At 44.9% G+C, this 18,714-nt stretch overlaps 1 protein-coding gene across 3 annotated transcripts in view; it reads left to right on the top strand.

The window, feature by feature from the left end:
- Positions 1–17,800, top strand: part of LOC137334218 (protein FAM107B-like) — a 178,674-nt gene extending 160,874 nt beyond the window's left edge. For all 3 annotated transcript variants that reach the window (XM_067998821.1, XM_067998822.1, XM_067998823.1), the window contains 2 exons: positions 10,698–10,854; positions 15,629–17,800. In XM_067998821.1, coding sequence (XP_067854922.1) covers positions 10,698–10,854; positions 15,629–15,745 — 274 coding nt within the window. In that variant the 3' untranslated portion in view covers positions 15,746–17,800. The remainder of the gene's footprint in view (positions 1–10,697; positions 10,855–15,628) is intronic.
- The last annotated feature ends 914 nt before the right edge of the window (positions 17,801–18,714 follow it).

The raw sequence follows: 18,714 nt of genomic DNA, 5'->3' as shown, positions 1-18,714 counted from the left end.
CTACCCTCAATCATCAGCAAAGGTGTCGTCGACAGTGCTATCAAGTGGCACTTACTCAACAATAACCTGCTCACCGATGCTCAGTTTGGGTTCCGCCAGGACCACTCGGCTACAGACCTCATTACAGCCTTGGTCCAAACATGGACAAAAGAGCTGGATTCCAGAGGTGAGGTGACAGTAACTGCCCTTGACATCAAGGCAGCATTTGACCGAGTGTGGCACCAAGGAGCCCTCGTAAAATTTAAGTCAATGGGAATCGGGGGGAAAACTCTCCAGTGGCTGGAATCATAACTAGCACAAAGGAAGATGGTAGTGGTTGTTAGAGGCCAATCATCTCAGTCCCAGGGAATTGCTGCAGGAGTTCCTCAGGGCAGTGTCCTAGGCCCAACCATCTTCAGCTGCTTCATCAATGACTTTCCCTCCATCATAAGGTCAGAAATGGAGATGTTCGCTGATGATTGCACAGTGTTCAGTTCCATTTGCAACCCCTCAGATAATGAAGCAGTCCGTGTCCGCATGCAGCAAGACCTGGACAACATCCAGGCTTGGGCTCATAAGTGGCAAGTAACATTCACGCCAGATAAGTGCCAGGCAATGACCATCTCCAACAAGAGAGAGTCTAACCACCTCCCCTTAACTTTCAACGGCATTACCATCGCCGAATCCCCCACCATCAACACCCTGGGGGTCACTATTGACCAGAAACTTAACTGGACCAGCCATATAAATACTGTGGCTACAAGAGCAGGTCAGAGGCTGGGTATTCTGCAGCGAGTGACTCACCTCCTGGCTCCCCACTTCGGAATCCGGAAGCAGGTCCCACTCATCTATCCTCCCTATCCATGGTGACCTACATTGGCTCCCTGTCCATTAACATCTACTATTTAAACTTCCAGCGGTCGATTTTTGGATGGCCGAGCGGGTGCATTGGGGGCGGGGGGGGGGGGGCGGTGGTTCGTAAAATCGGGGAATCCCAAAGCCCGGCTCCAACCCGCCCACTTCCGGGTTCCCCAGTGACGCGTTTGGGTGCGCACGCACGTGAATGCAGAACTCCCACCGGCAATTAAAGCCGGCGGGATGCTACTTTACATAGTTAGGTAGCTAGTTGAGGTACTTGACAGACCTCATTGAGTGGAGATTTTGGCAGGGGTGCAATTTTGAAGGATGCTCAACGTGTTTCCCCTGCTGTGGGAAACACTCCCTGTTGGAGCAGACGTGTTTCAGCCAGCAGCCTGTGGGAGATGCAAAGGATTATTTGACAGATGGGGGAAAATCTCATTTATTGCAGCAGGGCACTCTGTCACTTCAGACAAAGTTTTGGCTGCAACACCTTTGTCTTTCCACTCAAAATTGATAATTTATACCCTGAACTCTGCTGTGCAAACACATTTACCTACTTTGTGGACCCCCTGAAATTCACACCGTCAGATGGGGAGCGCCATGGCTGCATTCATCACTTCATCCGAGGACGAGCAACATCACCAGCCTTGCCAGGCACACCGTCCACCTCCGCCACGTGGAGCTCCACAACACAGTGCTGCGCGACAGGCACCTGCACAACAGCACGGAGGGTAACAACAGAGAAACCAACGTCGTAGGAGGCACTACACTCGCCACAGGGTCTACAGAGGTTCAGTTTCCTGGACCTTTCTGAGGAGCAGTGCATACGGAGGCTCAGAGTCAGTCGCCAGATAGTTGCAGACATCTGCAGCCTCCTTCATGCCAAGCTGCTCCCGGCTGGCCTGAGCTGCATCTTCTTACCTGTCGCTGTCAAAGTCACCACTGCCCTCAACTTCTTCGCCTCCGGATCGTTCCAGGGTGCCACCGGGGACATCGCCGGGGTCTCTCAGTCGTCTGCACACAAGTGCATAAGGCAGGTCACCGACGGCTTGATTCGCAGGGCCTTGCACAATGTCAACTTCCCCATTGGTGACCTCAACCAGATGGAGAGGGCAGTGGGATTCCACGCTGAGGCTGGCTTCCCACAGGTGCAGGGTGTAATCGATTGCCGCATATAGCAATACGAGCACCTCCACACGAGCCAGGACTGTTCATCAACAGGAAGGGCTTTCACTCCATCAACACTCAGCTCGTTTGTGACCACCGCAAGAGATTCCTTCACGTGTGCGCCAGATACCCTGGCAGCTGCCACGATCCCTTCATCCTCCGGGAATCCAACATCCCACCCCTCTTCCACGCACCGAACACCTGCAAGGGCTGACTCCTCGGGACAAGAGATACCCCCTGCACACATGGCTCATGACACCTCTGAGGAACCCCACCACCAAGCAACAGTGTCAACATAACGACAGCCACATTGCTATTAGGTCTACAATTGAGCAGGCTATAGGGCTGCTCAAGATGCGCTTCTGGTGCCTTGTTCGTTCTTGGGGAGCGCTTCAATACAACATAGCACAACAGAGAGGGGTGCCGCTGGAGGAGGCCCCATCCACATCTGCCACCCATATTGAGGAAGCGGAGGAGGAGGAGGAGGACGAGGACGTGGAGGCAGAGGAGGAGGAGCAACCCATTGGCACAACAGCAGCTCACCTGGCTGCTCGTGAGGCCAGGGAGTCAGTGATATGTGAACGGTTCTCCTAACTTCAGACACTGTGAAGAGTCCAGGCCTCACCACCTGGACAGAGCAGCGGCCACACCAGCCCCCTCCCGCTGCACAAAATAGTCCTGCAACTACACATAGACCCAATGTAGAGTGATCCAATGGGTGGCATCAAGTGTGGGTGTTCATTCTGAACCTCATGAAAGGGCGTTATTACACAAGCCAGGCAAGAATGGCCAAGATGTGGCAGCAGTGGTGACAATAATAATATTCAATGTGCCATTAACAAAAATCAAACATAAATAAAAAACATGACAAACCATCAAACACCCCTGTGCATCCCCTTTGTGCTCACAAAAACTTTGCCTTACGCTTACGAGTACTCCTACATAGTGCCTCCCCGTTGGCTGCAGCAGAGGTAGTGGCAGGTTGCTCTTCTTCATGCCCTGACCAATTAGATGCTTTGGGCCTACGCCCTCTGGGAAACACTGCTCCACCTGTACCTGTGCAGGGGCAGACTCGGCCGCCTGGAGAGGAGGCAGCATTGCGGGTACTGATTGAGAGGGGGGCAACAGGTGAGAAGTGGGGGTGCTTTGAGTGGCGTCCCCACTTCCAAGTCCCCTTTCGCCATCTTCCCTCCCCTGGGCCATGCCCACATCACTCCTACCACTCTGCTGGACGACAGTTTGGAGGACATGTGTGAAGCCTTGTAAGGCCAGTGCCAGAGTATCTGCCTACCAGTTTAAGGTGGCAGAAAGTTGCTCACCCTGAGTCCAAAGGGCCATTGTCAGGGCCTCAAAGGAATCATTGGTGAGCCGTGCTTGAAGCTCCATGGAGGCTAGCCTTCCCTTCATCGCAGACGTTCCCGCACTTACCCGTGACACTATCTCAGAGAAGCCCTCACGTCCCTGTGACAGTATCTCAGAGATCCCCTCTGTACCTGTGCCACCATTCCACTCATGGAGGAGTTGGACTCCTCGATCCTCTGCACGATTGTAGAGAGTGCGTGGCACTTGTTCCAGCACCTTGCAAATGTGCTGCTGCCCCTCGATCATTCTCCTCTTCATGGATGGCCCCCAGGGTTTAGCTTCTGTGTCCAGGTGAGCAGAACCTGGAGAAGAGTGCTTCCACCGACACGGACTCTCCACAGCTGACCCTGCCACCGTGTCTGCTCGTGCTCACATTTTTTAAAAATTTGTTCATGGGATGTGGGCGTCGCTGGCGAGGCCAGCATTTATTGCCTATCCCTAATTGCCCTTGAGAAGGTGGTGATGAGCCGCCTTCTTGAACCGCTGTAGTCCGTGTGGTGAAGGTTCTCCCACAGTGCTGTTAGGTAAGGAGTTCCAGGATTTTGACCCAGCAACGATGAAGGAACAGCGATGTATTTCCAAGTCAGGATGGTGTGTGACTTGGAGGGGAACGTGCAGGTGGTGTTGTTCCCATTTGCCTGCTGCCCTTGTCCTTCTAGGTGGTCGAGGTCGCAGGTTTGGGGGATGCTGTCGAAGAAGCCTTGGCGAGTTGCTGCATTGCATCCTGTGGATGATACACACTGCAGCCACTGTGCGCCAGTGGTGAAGGGAGTGAATGTTTAGGGTGGTGGATGGGGTGCCAATCAAGCGGGCTGCTTTGTCCTGGATGGTGTCGAGCTTCTTGAGTGTTGTTGGAGCTGCACTCATCCAGGCAATTGGAGAGTATTCCATCACACTCCTGTCTTGTGCCTTGTAGATGGTGGAAAGGCTTTGGGGAGTCAGGAAGTGAGTCACTCACCGCAGAATACCCAGCCTCTGACCTGCTCTTGTAGCCACTGTATATATATGGCTGGTCCAGTTAAGTTTCTGGTCAATGGTGACCCCCAGGATGTTGATGGTGGGGGATTCGGCGATGGTAATGCCGTTCAAAGTTAATTGTAAACAATTTTACAACACCAAGTTATAGTCCAACAATTTTTATTTGAAATCTACAAGCTTTCGGAGGCTTCCTCCTTCGTCAGGTAAATGTTCAGGAGCTCCTCGAAGCCTACGCATTTATACATATAGAACAATACATGGTGTTTACAGACTGCCCCTGCAACTGCCCGTTGCCAAGGCAATCACCGTGTTCAGACAGAGAGGTGTCACCTACAGAACCCCCGAATACACATTCAACAAAAAAACAAACAGGAAAAAAAAACAGAGAGAGGCAGAAACATCCGGAAGGCAGAGAAAGCCAGCAAATGACCCATTATATTAAAAACAGATAGCTTTTGTTCACTGGTGGGGTAACGTGTAGCGTGACATGAACCCAAGATCCCGGTTGAGGCCGTCCTCATGGGTGCAGAACTTGGCTATCAATTTCTGCTCGACAATTTTGCGTTTTCGTGTGTCTCGAAGGCCGCCTTGGAGAACGCTTACCCGAAGATCGGTGACTGAATGTCCCTGACTGCTGAAGTGTTCCCCGACTGGGAGGGAACCCTCCTGTCTGGCGATTGTTGCGCGGTGTCCGTTCATCCGTTGTCGCAGTGTCTGCATGGTCTCGCCAATGTACCATGCTCCGGGGCATCCTTTCCTGCAACGTATGAGGTAGACAACGTTGGCCGAGTCACAGGAGTATGAACCATGCACCTGGTGGGTGGTGTCCTCTCGTGTGATGGTGGTATCTGTGTCGATGATCTGGCATGTCTTGCAGCGGTTACCGTGGCAGAGTTGTGTGGTGTCGTGGACGCTGTTCTCCTGAAAGCTGGGTAATTTGCTGCGAACGATAGTCTGTTTGAGGTTGGGTGGCTGTTTAAAGGCGAGTAGTGGAGGTGTGGGGAAGGCCATAGCGAGGTGTTCGTCGTCATTGATGACATGTTGAAGGCTGCGGAGAACATGGCATAGTTTCTCCGCTCCGGGGAAGTACTGGACGACGAAGGGTACTCTGTTGGTTGCGTCCCGTGTTAGTCTTCTGAGGAGGTCTATGCGATTTTTCGTTGTGGTCCGTCGGAACTGTCGATCGATGAGTCGAGCGTCATATCCCGTTCTTACCAGGGCGTCTTTCAGAGTCTGTAGGTGTCCATCCCGTTCCTCCTCGTCTGAGCAGACCCTGTGTATTCGCAGGGCCTGTCCATAGGGGATGGCCTCTTTGACGTGGTTAGGGTGGAAGCTGGAAAAGTGGAGCATTGTGAGATTGTCCGTGGGCTTGCGGTAGAGTGAGGTGCTGAGGTGCCCGTCTTTGATGGAGATTCGTGTGTCTAAGAAAGAAACTGATTCTGAGGAGTAGTCCATGGTGAGCTTGATGGTGGGGTGGAACTTGTTGATGTTATCGTGTAGTCTCTTTAGTGATTCTTCGCCGTGGGTCCATAGAAAGAAAATGTCGTCGATGTATCTGGTGTATAGTGTTGGTTGGAGGTCCTGTGCAGTGAAGAAGTCCTGCTCGAACTTGTGCATGAAAATGTTGGCGTATTGGGGTGCAAATTTGTTCCCCATGGCTGTTCCGTGTGTTTGGGTAAAGTTAAGGGGAGGTGGTTAGACTCTCTCTTGTTGGAGATGGTCATTGCCTGGCACTTGTCTGGCGCGAATGTTATTTACCACTTATCAGCCCAAGTCCAGGTCTTGCTGCATACGGGCACGGACTGCTTCATTTTCTGAGGGATTGCGAATGGAACTGAACACTGTGCAATCATCAGCGAACATCCCCATTTCTGACCTTATGATGGAAGGATGGTCATTGATGAAGCAGCTGAAGACAGTTGGGCCTAGGACACTGCCCTGAGGAACTCCTGCAGCAATTCCCTGGGACTGAGATGATTGGCCTCCAACAACCACTACCATCTTCCTTTGTGCTGGTATGACTCTAGCCACTGGAGAGTTTTCCCCCTGATTCCAATTGACTTCAATTTTACTCGGGCTCCTTGATGCCACACTCGGTCAAATGCTGCCTTGATGTCAAGGGCAGTCACTCTCACCTCACCTCTGGAATTCAGCTCTTTTGTCCAAGTTTGGACCAAGGCTGTAATGAGGTCTGTAGCCGAGTGGTCCTGGCGGAACCCAAACTGAGCATCGGTGAGCAGGTTATTGGTAACTAAGAGCAGCTTGATAGCACTGCCGACGACACCTTCCATCACTTTGCTGATGATTGAGAGTAGACTGATGGGGCGGTAATTGGCCGGATTGCATTTGTCCTGCTTTTTGTGGGCAATTTTCCACATTGTCAGGTAGATGCCAGTGTTGTAGCTGTACTGGAACAGTTTGGCTAGAGGCACGGCTAGTTCTGGAGCACAAGTCTTCAGCACTACAGCCGGGATGTTGTCGGGGCCCATAGCCTTTGCTGTATCCAGTGCACTCAGCCGTTTCTTGATATCACGTGGAGTGAATCGAATTGGCTGAAGACTAGCTTCTGAGATGGTGGGGATATCAGGAGGAGGCCGAGATGGATCATCCACTCCACACTTCTGGCTGAAGATGGTTGCAAACGTTTCAGCCTTGTCTTTTGCACACACGTGCTGGACTCCGCCATCATTGAGGATGGGGATGTTTACAGAGCCTTCTCCTCCCGTTAGTTGTTTAATTGTCCACCACCATTCACAACTGGATGTGGCAGGACTGCAGAGCTTTGATCTGATCCGTTGATTGTGGAATCGCTTAGCTCTGTCGATAGCATGATGCTTCCACTGTTTAGCTTGCATGTAGTCCTGTGTTGTAGCTTCACCGGGTTGGCACCTCATTTTTAGGTATGCCTGGTGCTGCTCCTGGAATGCTCTTCTATACTCCTCATTGAACCAGGGTTGATCCCCTGGCTTATTGGTAATAGTAGAGTGAGGAATATGCCGGGCCATGAGGTTACAGATTGTGCTGGAATACAATTCTGCTGCTGCTGATGGCCCACAGCGCCTCATGGATGCCCAATTTTGAGCTGCTAGATCTGTTCTGAATCTATCCCATTTAGCACGGTGGTAATGCCACACAACATGTTGGATGGTGACTTCAGTGCGAAGACGGGACTTCGTCTCCACGAGGACTGTGCGGTGGTCACTCCTACCAATACTGTCATGGACAGATGGATCTGCGACAGGTAGATTGGTGAGGACGAGGTCAAGTAGGTTTTTCCCTCGTGTTGGTTCGCTCACAACCTGCTGCAGGCCCAGTCTGGCAGCTACGTCCTTCAGGATTCGGCCAGCTTGGTCAGTAGTTGTGCTACCGAGCCACTTTTGGTGATGGACTTTGAAGTCCCTCACCCAGAGTACATTCTGTGCCTTGCTACCCTCAGTGCTCACATGTGTGTGGTGACTCACATGTATGGTGACTCACCATGTGTGACCTGAACTAAGTGAGGACGGGGACCCACCGAGGTGTGTGTATCTGCGCTGGTGGATGGCTCGCTCAGATGTTATGGTGCCTCCTCAGAGGCCGGCTGGTCCTCTGAGGAATCGCCCTCTGCCGTCACAGCGGTCGCTGAAGGCCCTGTAAGAGAACAGAAGGCAATATTAAGGCATGATGACAGATGTTGAGGTGCTGAAGATGGCAAGGCATGTTGACATCATTTGCTATTGTGAGTGCTGAATGTTAAAGTTCTGTCACCAGCCGTTTGTCGGGTAGCAGTCTCAGCATCCCCGACGGACAGGCACTCGAGGGTGCGGCTTAGTTCAAGAGCCTCCTGCTCCACGTCTGTGAGGAGGACCAGATGTTGCGGCCCCCCTCCGGTCCTCGCCCTCTCCCGTGCATTCTGGGCTCTCTTCTCCTATAAGGGGAGAAAGTAGAGAGGGATGGTGATGTGGCCAACTGCTGAATGCATTGGTTTGGGTGGGGCTGACCGGGAAAGAGATGCATCACAGGGTGAGTATGAGACAGAGCCATGAGATTGTATGAGGATTGGGTTGAGTGGCAGTGGCTGACAATAGGTAAATGACGGGATTGACTGTCGGGTCATCCAGCTGAGGTCAGATGGAGGTGAGAGATTGTGGCACGGGAGGCCTCAGCTTTCCTGTTCTTCCTGGCCCCACAAGTAAAGTGAATAAAAATGTAAAAACTTACCGTTTTGGGCCTCTTCTGGCCCCAAACCACTTCCTCGTTGGGTTGGCCTGGCGAAAAATTCATTGCTGCTTCCTGCTCAGGCCGCCTAATAAAATTGTAGTCAGATCCCAATAATGTCATCAGGACCTGACATGCATGTGTGAAAAGGAACCCTGTTAGCTTTGTGTGGATGTCCTTGCCGCCTGTTCAGTTGAGCAGGTTAAAATTGCGATCGATCTGTTCCTGGTAGCTTCAGGGTGGGTAAGTAACGGGTGATTTTAATGCCCACCTGCCTGTTTTCTGCTCGATGGATAGGGGTAAAATCACCCCCACATTTTTTGGGAGGCATCACATCTAATACTGAAACTGTCCTCGCCCAATATCCACATATATTTTTGGGGCTAAAAGGGCTAAATTATGAGGACAGGTTGCATAAACTAAGCTTGTATTCCCTTGAATATGGAAGATTATTGAACTAATTGAGGTGTTTAAGATGATTGAAGGATTTAATAGGGTAGATAAAGAGAAACTATTTCCTCTGGTGGGAGAGTCCAGAACTAGGGGGCATAACCTTAAAATTAGAGCCAGGCTGTTCGGGGTGATGTCAGGAAGCACTTCTTCATACAAAGGGAAACCTGGCACTCTCTCCCCCAAAAAGCTGTTGAAGATAGGTTAATTTAGAATTTCAAAACTGAGATTGATAGATTTCTGTTAGGTAAGACTATTAAGAGATATGGAACCAAGACAGGTAAATGGAGTTGAGAGATAGAGCAACCATGATCTAATTGAATGGTGGAACAGGCTTGAGGAGCTAAATGGCCTACTCCTGTTCCTATATTCCTATTAGTTTTCAGCAGGGATCACAACATAATAATAAAGTGCAGAAGCCTTGCCTTATATCTTGTCCCTTGTTTTGGGACACCCCAAAGCTAACTGAAGACACCCAACACTGCTACCCAACTGAAATGAGCTAACTCGACACAAAGAACAAATTGAGTCTGTGACCTTCCTAATCTATCTGCTTAGTGCCACCGCATTGATAATTGAACAGGAAACACCAAGAGCTATAACAATCCTATTAAATGTATCAGCTGTGATGCCTCTGATGGTATAATGGCACGTCAATGGTTACTGTCTAGCTCACACATGAAGGAAGACCACTTGGGCAAAACAATGAAGGGTGGCCTGCATCTGTGGAACAATAAATAACTCAGTAACGAGTTAATGCCTTCAAGAAGAGAGGGGATGAAAGGGGAGGGGCAATTGGAAAAATAATTATTGGACTAAAAAATTATGTCTAGCCATTTTACTGATACTTGTGAAAACGGAGAGAGTTTTTTTTATACGAGCTGCAGAGGGTCAAACATGGTGCCACACGACATTTGATGATATGAATGGGATACTCAAATTTTAGATATTCTTTGTTTTGGATGCATGCATCAAAACCAATTTTGGCAATAAACCTCTAAATATAATTATCCCATTTAACACAAAATGCATATTTAAATCAAAGTGGGTGCAGGACAATTAGCAATCAGCAATTTATGTGACATCAAAATATGGCACGCTGTGACACCAAACTACTAAATATGAATCCTTTTATATTTGATGATTTCAATACTAAGCTTTATGTTCCAGTTAAACAGGGTAAGTGGCGAGTTAACTGCTATTATAAGGAGTTATGAGTTACCACAGTCTCCTAGAAATTTGTCTCAATGAGTCAATTAGGATTTTACCATAGTTTTTCCTGAATTGGCCACAGTTTTTAGCTCTGTATTTTTGTCTCTCTGTGGTTAGGGGATGGCTCAGTGATGTATGTGGTTGCACTGTTTCTGGATGGGGCCAGCTTGCTGGGCTTGATGATCATTTTATATGCTTTTTTTCATATATTTGTAATCCAGATGTGAATTATTTATAATTTAAGTATTTTTAAATATTAATTTTATTATGTAGATTGTGTACTTCTTATTTGGGCATCACCATTCTATGACTCACAGTCAAGGCTGCAATTGTACACTTCTACACCAGTGGAGTGTCATGAGCTCCAGATCCCCATGCCTGTATCTACAGCATCACTAATACACTGAGGGAAATTTGCTTTCACTTTCCATTGGCAAAGTCACAGGAGATCCACAAGTTAAAAATATTATTTATTTGTACTTTGCTTGCAGAGGTGTGGGCACTGAAAACAAGCCAGAGCTACAACGAGTGTTGGAATACAGGCGGAGAGATCAGCTGATTCGACAAAGGAAGGAGGAAGAAGAAGCTCGGAAAATGAAATCTCCTTTTGAACTTCAACTCCAGAAAAGACAACAAAGACTAGAGCAGGTTTGAATGAGCAGATGTTCTGGGGACTCGTCATGGTCCTTTTATTAATATTGATTCCCACATGTTCCCTCCCAAGTCTCCTTGGTCAAAGTTAGATCGTGTGACTCTACTTTTTTTAGTTGAAAGGCTGGGTCAGTCTCATCAGACTGTCGTTGATTCTGATGGTTCTCCAACTTCTGTGAGGCATTATTATTCCTGAGAGATTTCCATCAGCCATTCCTCACGCAAGTGTTCTACGTAATTCCTGAACAAAAAGTTGGCAGTCTCACCAAATACAGGATACGCACACCTAACAAAATTTTGAAACCTTTAAGCAAAATTATATTTTATAATTTTAAGCCTGCCTTTGTTTGTAGCTCAATCATGTAATATGTCCATCTTTGACAATAAATTAACCAAAAATGTTTATTCTAATTGACCATTATATTTTGAATTCCAAACGAATAACGAGCACAAGTAGTTCAGAAAGAAGAGAAACAAATTAATGTTACTTTACTCTGGGTCAAATATAAATTCTCTTAGACTTACCCCAACACACCTAATATGTCTCGTAATATATTGCATTCCATGTTGACAGAATTGAATTGAATGTAAAAACTGATCTGTCGTTTAGTAACTGCTTAAAACCAGCCAGATGTTCCAACATCCCAAAAACATGCTCAAAGATGTTTTTCCCCATCTACCAGGTATTCACAGCTTGGGTCTTTGCAATCCTCTCTATCTCTTCCTTCAAAATTCTGATTCTGTCTCCGTCCTCCTCCTACCTGCAGCAGCTCCTCCACCACCACCATACAAGAGAAAGCGAGCGAGAGAGATAGAGACACAAACAGAGAGACTTACACTGACACAGAGAGCATGAGAGTAAGAGAGAGCAAAACATACAGTAAAACAGAGCAAACAAAAAAAGTAGATAGTGAGTACATGACCGGGAGTGCGAAGGATCAAATAGATGCTTTGGGAATCAAGAATAGAAAAAGGCATTCTAATTTTTCATTATAAGATCCATATGCCCAGTATAAGTGAGAGGTGAGAGTTTTACTGGCAGCGGGGCAACCAGCAGGGACCAGGGAACGCATCGCTGATTGGTTGCAAGCAACGACAACCAGGATGGTGCACAGGCGCGAACCACACATCCAAGGAACATTTCTCCTGGGTCACCAGCAGCAGAGCCCAGGAGACCAGTCACCCATTCCAGGAGACTCCCAGGCAATCTGGGAGGGTTGGCAACCCCAGATTAGTCAGTTACATTAGCAGATCCAATCACACATAATGAGGTGCAACTTTAGCAGTTTAAATGTTTGGTTGAAAGAAAACTTAAAAAGTAAGTCAAACAGTTGCTGATATTTTTGGCAACTAGCCAAAAGTAGAAGATACAACAAATATATTGAATAGGATACTCATTGTCACCTTTTTCCATTATTAAATTCAATTTAAAATATCCAAATTCAGAAAAAATGTGAATCTCATCAGAATGTCCAGATGTAACATAATGGCCTCTGTTAAGTGAGTACCATTGGAGTTATTCAACTGGATCTTAATCGACTACAATTTTAGTTTCTACCCTTTCAATATGATATCCTGTAAACATGGTAATGGCCTAGTGCTTTTGTAACTGCTTAAAAATAGAAAGAAAGAACATGCATTTATATAATGCATTTCACAAGCACAGGATGTCCCGAAGTGCTTTGATGTGTAATCACTGTTGTAGTGTAGGGAAATGCAGTAATGTGCACACAGCAAGGTTTCACAAACAGCAATGAGATAAATAACCAGATAATCTGTTTCAGTGATGTTGGTTGAAGAATAAATGTTGGTGAGGCCACTGAGAGAACTTCTCTGCTCATTTTCAAATAGCGCTATGCAGTCTTTTATGTCCACCTGAGAGGTGGATGGGTTTTGGTTTAACGTCTCATTCAAAAGACGGCAGCTCCACCTACTCTCACTTTTCCCCTGGCACTCAGCTTTTGCAGCCATGTCTGAATCAAGACTGTAACGAGTTCTGGAACTAAGTCATTCTGATGGAACCAGAACTGAGCATTGGTTGTTATTGGTGTCTCTTGATGGCACGATTGATAACGCCTTCCATCATTCTGCTGATGATTGGAGGCTAATAAGGCAGTAATTAGCCAAGTTAGATTTATCCTTTTTATGGATAGGACATACTTGGGCAATTTTCCACATTGTTAAGTAGATGCTAGCTGCACTAAGATTCTAAGTTCTGACACTGCAGCCAATCTGTTATCAAGATCCATAGCGCTTCTTAATGTCACATGAAGTGAACCAAATGGCTGAACAATGGCATAACTAATAGGTGGGATCTTTGGAGGAGGCCAAGTAGGATCATGCACTTGGTGCATTTGGATGAAGACATTTGCAAACAATCCAGCCTTGTTTCTTTCAATGACTTACTGGGCTCCAGCGTATGGGACTGTTCATGGAGCCTTCTCCTCCCGTTAGTTGCCCTGATTTATCCACCACCATTCTCGACTGCATGTGTTAGGGTGCAGAGCTTTGATCCGTTAGTTATGGGAGCACTTAGCTCTGTCTATAACCTGCTACTTTTGGTGTTTAGTATGCAGGTAACACTGTGTTATTGCTTCATTAAGATGATGCCTCATTCTAAGGTATACTCGGTGCTGCTCTCGGCATTGCCTTCTACACTCCCTATTGAACCAGGATTATCTTCCAGTATAATGGAGGTGGAGGAGTGAGTGATGTGCTGGGCGATGAGGTTGCAGATTGTGGTGGTATACGATTCTGCTACTGATCATGATTCACAATGCTTCATGGATGCCCAGTTTTGGGCTGCTACATCTGTCCTTAGCCTGCTCTACTTCGCACGGTGGTAATGCCTCGCAATGGAGGGTCTCCTCATGGTGAGGATGAGACTTTGTCTTTAAAAGAAGCTGTGCATTGGTCACTCCTACTATTGACAGATGTTTCTGTGACAGATAGTTTGGTGAGGACAGGATCAAGTAGGTTATTCCCTCATGTTGGTTCTTTCACCACCTGATGCAGGCACAGTATGGCAGCTGTGTCCTTCATGATTCAAGCAGCTCTGTCAGTGGTGGCACTAGCGAGCCATTGCTGGACATTGAAGTGTTCCCCACCCCAAATACATTTTATGCCCTTGGTTCCCTCAGCGCTTCCTCCAAGCGGTATTCAAGATTGGGAGTACTGATTTATCAATTGAGGTGGGTGGGAGGTGGTAATCTGCACGAGGTTTCCTTGGCCTTGTTTAACCTGAAGCTACAAGACTTTGCGGGTTCCAAAGTCAATGTTAAGGACTTCCAGAGCCACTCCTACCTGACTGAGTACTACTGTGGCCCCACCTCTGGTGGGTCTATCCTACTGGTGGAACAGGACATACCTAGAGGTTGTGATGGAGGAGTCTGGGATGTTGGCTTTATGAGTACACCCATGTCAGGCTGTTGCTTGATTAGTCTGTGGGAGGGACAGTTCTCCCAACTTGGGCACCAGTTCCCAGGTGTTGTTGAAGAGGACTTTGTATTGACAACTGGACTGAATTTGCTTTAGTCTTGATTGGATCCAATGCCTCAGTTGTTACTGATAGGTCTGTCTATTTCTCTTACTATTCTGTATAGTAGCATTTATTTTACATCCTGAAAAGTGCTATATAAATGCAAGTTCTTTCTTTTACAACTAAATGGCTTACTAGGCCATTTCGGAGGGCATGAAGAGGTAACGACATAATGTGGGACCAGAGTCAGATGTAGACCAGTTGCAGTGGCAGGTTCCCTTCCCAAAGGATATTAGTGAACCAGTTGGGTCTCATGGCCATTTTTCTGGTGCTAACCCACACATTACTAGATTTATTAAATTCAATTTCACAATTTGCCATGGTAGGATTCAAAATCACGATTCAAATTCCTCATACATATACCTGGAAAATTAATTAAAAAAACGATCATCCATTTGAAAAATGCTAACAACTGAGAAACTCCCCTACGTATTGGCCAAAATGTAAAAACGTGTAGTTACATCTAAAGTGAGGTGAAAATTACAAAATTTGCTATAACTTAAACTGCAAGTATATACAACATTTTCCAATAACATTACAGGGAAAAAATGAATTTCACAATAGTTTAAGAATCTGCGGGGTAAATTTCCAAAATTCCTGATAGCAGCGGGATAATAATATATCAGCAAATTCTTGACAATGAGGTTTTTTACCAAATTCCATTTAGTTCTTGATTTAGTACTGATGCAGTCATTATTCTAATATGCAACTTCTGTACCTGACCTCGGGTTGCCATTCCTCCAGGATTGTTTTGGAGTCTGCAGGAATTGAAGATTAATCTCCAGGACACTGCTGTGAGCAGCCCTGGAGAAAAATCATTGGGGCGTTAAAAATAATTGTGTGGTTTTTTTTATTTTCTTTGAACACTTCTGTTAATTAGTTATAAAAATATTGGAGATGGGGGGAAATGGCTGTTTGACTGACAGTCAAGAATCATCCAATCGGGTAATAAATAGTCTTTTCGCTTTCCAACTGGCGCCAAAAGGCGGTATGCTGTGAGGATGAACATGTTAGGCGACCAATGATGGGAGCTTGGGGGCGGGGCAATTGGAGGCAGGAGATCATATGATGAAACCTCCAGGAATACATTCAACCAGAGTTGGCAACCCTAACCTAACCTACTATGCATAACGCTTCACAATATTTTGTGGTTTACTTGCAGCAAGTGCAAGTCAAAACTAATGCAGAAAGCCTTTAAAATATTTACATATTGCACTAAATGTTATCTTTCAGTTGGAAAGAGAACAGGAGAGGAGTGGAGAGGAACAAGAGAATGCTCCTGAATTCATCAAAGTCAAAGAAAACTTGCGCCGAACATCCACTTTCAGTACAGAAAAGAAAGTCGGGTAGTATTGAGCCCTTCTGTCTCAACTGGATTTAACTGGTTGGTTCAGCTCAGCACCAGTTATATTTGACTGATATGCTATGCCATCACTATAGAGTTCATTTAATGTTCTTGTCTTACTTCGGAGAATAATGAAATGTGAAAGGTTTATTCTGCTGTGAATGGATGGCCAGTCTTTTCCAGACTTAAAGAATGTTATTTTATGGGCATTCACCAAACCTTAGCTGAAGGTTGTATGTGACTTGGTGAAAATGAAAAAGTGCTACTTTATGGTGAGGATGCCAGTTTGGATAAAGGCGGAGATGATAGGAATCCAATGAATCTGGATGAAGTGGAACGTGACTTACTAATAGCGGAGAGAAAGTGACCTATCAACACACTGTAAATTCATTATGCCCTGCTAAAACTGATGATGTGAACTGTATTGAGCTAATTGATTCTCAAACATTGCATGTGATGATGCAATGCATATAAACAGTGTTTCATATTAGGAGTTTTGTGCAAGGGTTCTTCTGCTTAAATAACAACTGAGTTGCTGTAGTCGTGATACTTAACTATTTAATGAGAATACAACAGAATGTTCCCTGTGACATGATGGGATGGTAAGGGTCATCTTTATGTTACATTGTTGGCTTTTATTTCATCAATACGAGCCTTTTGCCCGTATTGCAGTTTGGCCAGCCTTTATGACTAATCTGTCTTGATTTCTTGGTAAAACTATATTTAAATAAAAATGTTGCTAATGGAAGATTACACCATTGTAAATGCTGCATAGATATTTTAATATTAATCATAAACTCCAGATCAGAACAGGAAAATAAATGGTACATGGTAGTATTTTATGGATACATCATTGTATGGACACACATACAGCCAGCAGCTGAATTAGCCAGAATCTGCCGGGAAGATTTGGAGCTGTGGGCTACTAATTTTTAGGTATTGAATTTAGATAGCACAACATCTTGTATTCTGGAAAAATATACCATGATTCTCAATACAGTAATCATCTACACATATATTTGGGATGATGTAATCAATAGGTCTGCACAATTACAATATTTACAGTAAAAGAGAAACAACTGACCCAAACCCTTCAAGAAATGTATAAATGTTCTGTCTTCCTGATGACATTTAATTTTAGACTCATTTTACTAAGAAATTACTACAAACAAATTTAGTTCCATACATTTTGTGAATGTTACATTACCATATTCAGCCTTAGAAAATCACAGAAATTAGCCTTCCAGAATGATTAGTTAGTTAACACAAGAATTCCATGGAGCTAGCGCAAGAAATGTGATGACTACTGCTTTAAAGGTCAAAGCTATAAAAAAAAATCCTGAACTCAAATGGTTAATTAATGCAGCATTTTTATGTTCATTCTGTTGCTATGTTATATATTTCACAATACTAATATCATTCTTGGTATTAAGTAGTGTCAGATCATGGAGACTATGCTTACTCTAAAAATACTTATTAGTTGGTTAAGAATGTAACTCTGAAAACCTTTTAAATGTATTTGAAGAGTTTGGGTCACTGTTAGCTTTGCTCTCCATGTATCTGATTTACTGGTTAATAGAATGAAAGGGTTTCTTGTATTTTACCTGAACAGAGTTGTGAAAAAGTTCAACTGAGATAACACCATTAAAAATGACAATTCACGTTGTTTATAATGGTTACAGCTATCTGTATATGTTTTAGAAATGTTGCCTTTGAAATGTTGCTGAATAGGCATTGACTGTTGGGTAAGTTATACCTATCACATCACCACAGTAAACATGGTTACATACGTCTGATAGAATGTGTCTCATAGCACTAACCCTGAAATGGAGTTTATTTTCTCTCACTGTTACTCATTTTTTTGGGAATTGTTACTTTCCTACGTATGTAAAATATGCACATAAAATTCAAGATACAGTCTTTGAATGTCTGTGATTATAGTTACTCAGTTTTACTTATTAATACTAGGAGAAGGGGGTTATATATTCAGCTGTACTGTTCCCATCTATAGGTTTGTGTCATTGTAACATAACTTTGAAATAAACAATATGCATATTTTACTTTGTGGAAACTTCTGGTACATAAATATTGTTTTGTGTACATCATATTTCTTAATATTTTGCATTTTCTGTTTCAAATATTACAATTACCATAATATTTGTGCAGATATATATGACTTCAAAACCTGCTGGTAAATATTGTACATTACAAACAAATTGCTGTTTTAGTTTAACTTCATCCAATGGGTTAACTTCAACTGATTTTGCAAAACTCAGCGCAGGTAAGGGAGAACTTGCATCATTTAACACCTGATCATGTTCTTGGGTCAAGCTAAATGACTTTATAGCCAATGAATTACATTTTGAAGTGTAATCCCTGTTGTTAATGCAGTACCCAATTTGCAAATAGCAAGGTCCCAAAAATAGCAAACAACCAAATAATCTGTTTTTGTTTAAGTAGGAATTTTGACTGGGACACCAGAAGAACTCAGTTCTACGAACAGTGCCATGGGATTTTTAACATCAACCTAAACAGGCAGACAGTGCATCGCTTTAACGTCGCAACTGAAAAAAGACACCCTGACAGTGCAGCAGTCCCTCAGGATTGCACTGAAATGTCAACCGAGATTATGTGCTCAAACCCTGGAGAGGAGTTTGAACCCACAACCTTCTAACTGAGCTAAAATTACACTTGTTTATATGGTTTAAAACAACAAGTTTTAAAATCAAGACTACTTAGGATTTTAGCTCATTTAACAATGAAGCCCATATTGTATTACTACACAGCTTTGCAGTACACTGATCTTAAGTGAAAGTTTATGAATCAGAATAGGTACTTCAATAATGATGTAAAATATTTGATTTCTCTAAATAATCTTGTAGTAATTCTTTTTAATCAATTGCCAATTTTCCATTGGAAAATTTGCAGTAAGTACAGAACTTCAACATGCAAGTTTGAACCTAAGTTAATGAAA

Source organism: Heptranchias perlo, chromosome 17 (genome assembly GCF_035084215.1).
Source record: "Heptranchias perlo isolate sHepPer1 chromosome 17, sHepPer1.hap1, whole genome shotgun sequence".
Classification (NCBI taxonomy): Eukaryota; Metazoa; Chordata; class Chondrichthyes; order Hexanchiformes; family Hexanchidae; genus Heptranchias; species Heptranchias perlo.
Note: the sequence above shows the minus strand (reverse complement) of the source record. Positions and strands in the feature narration are given on the sequence as shown.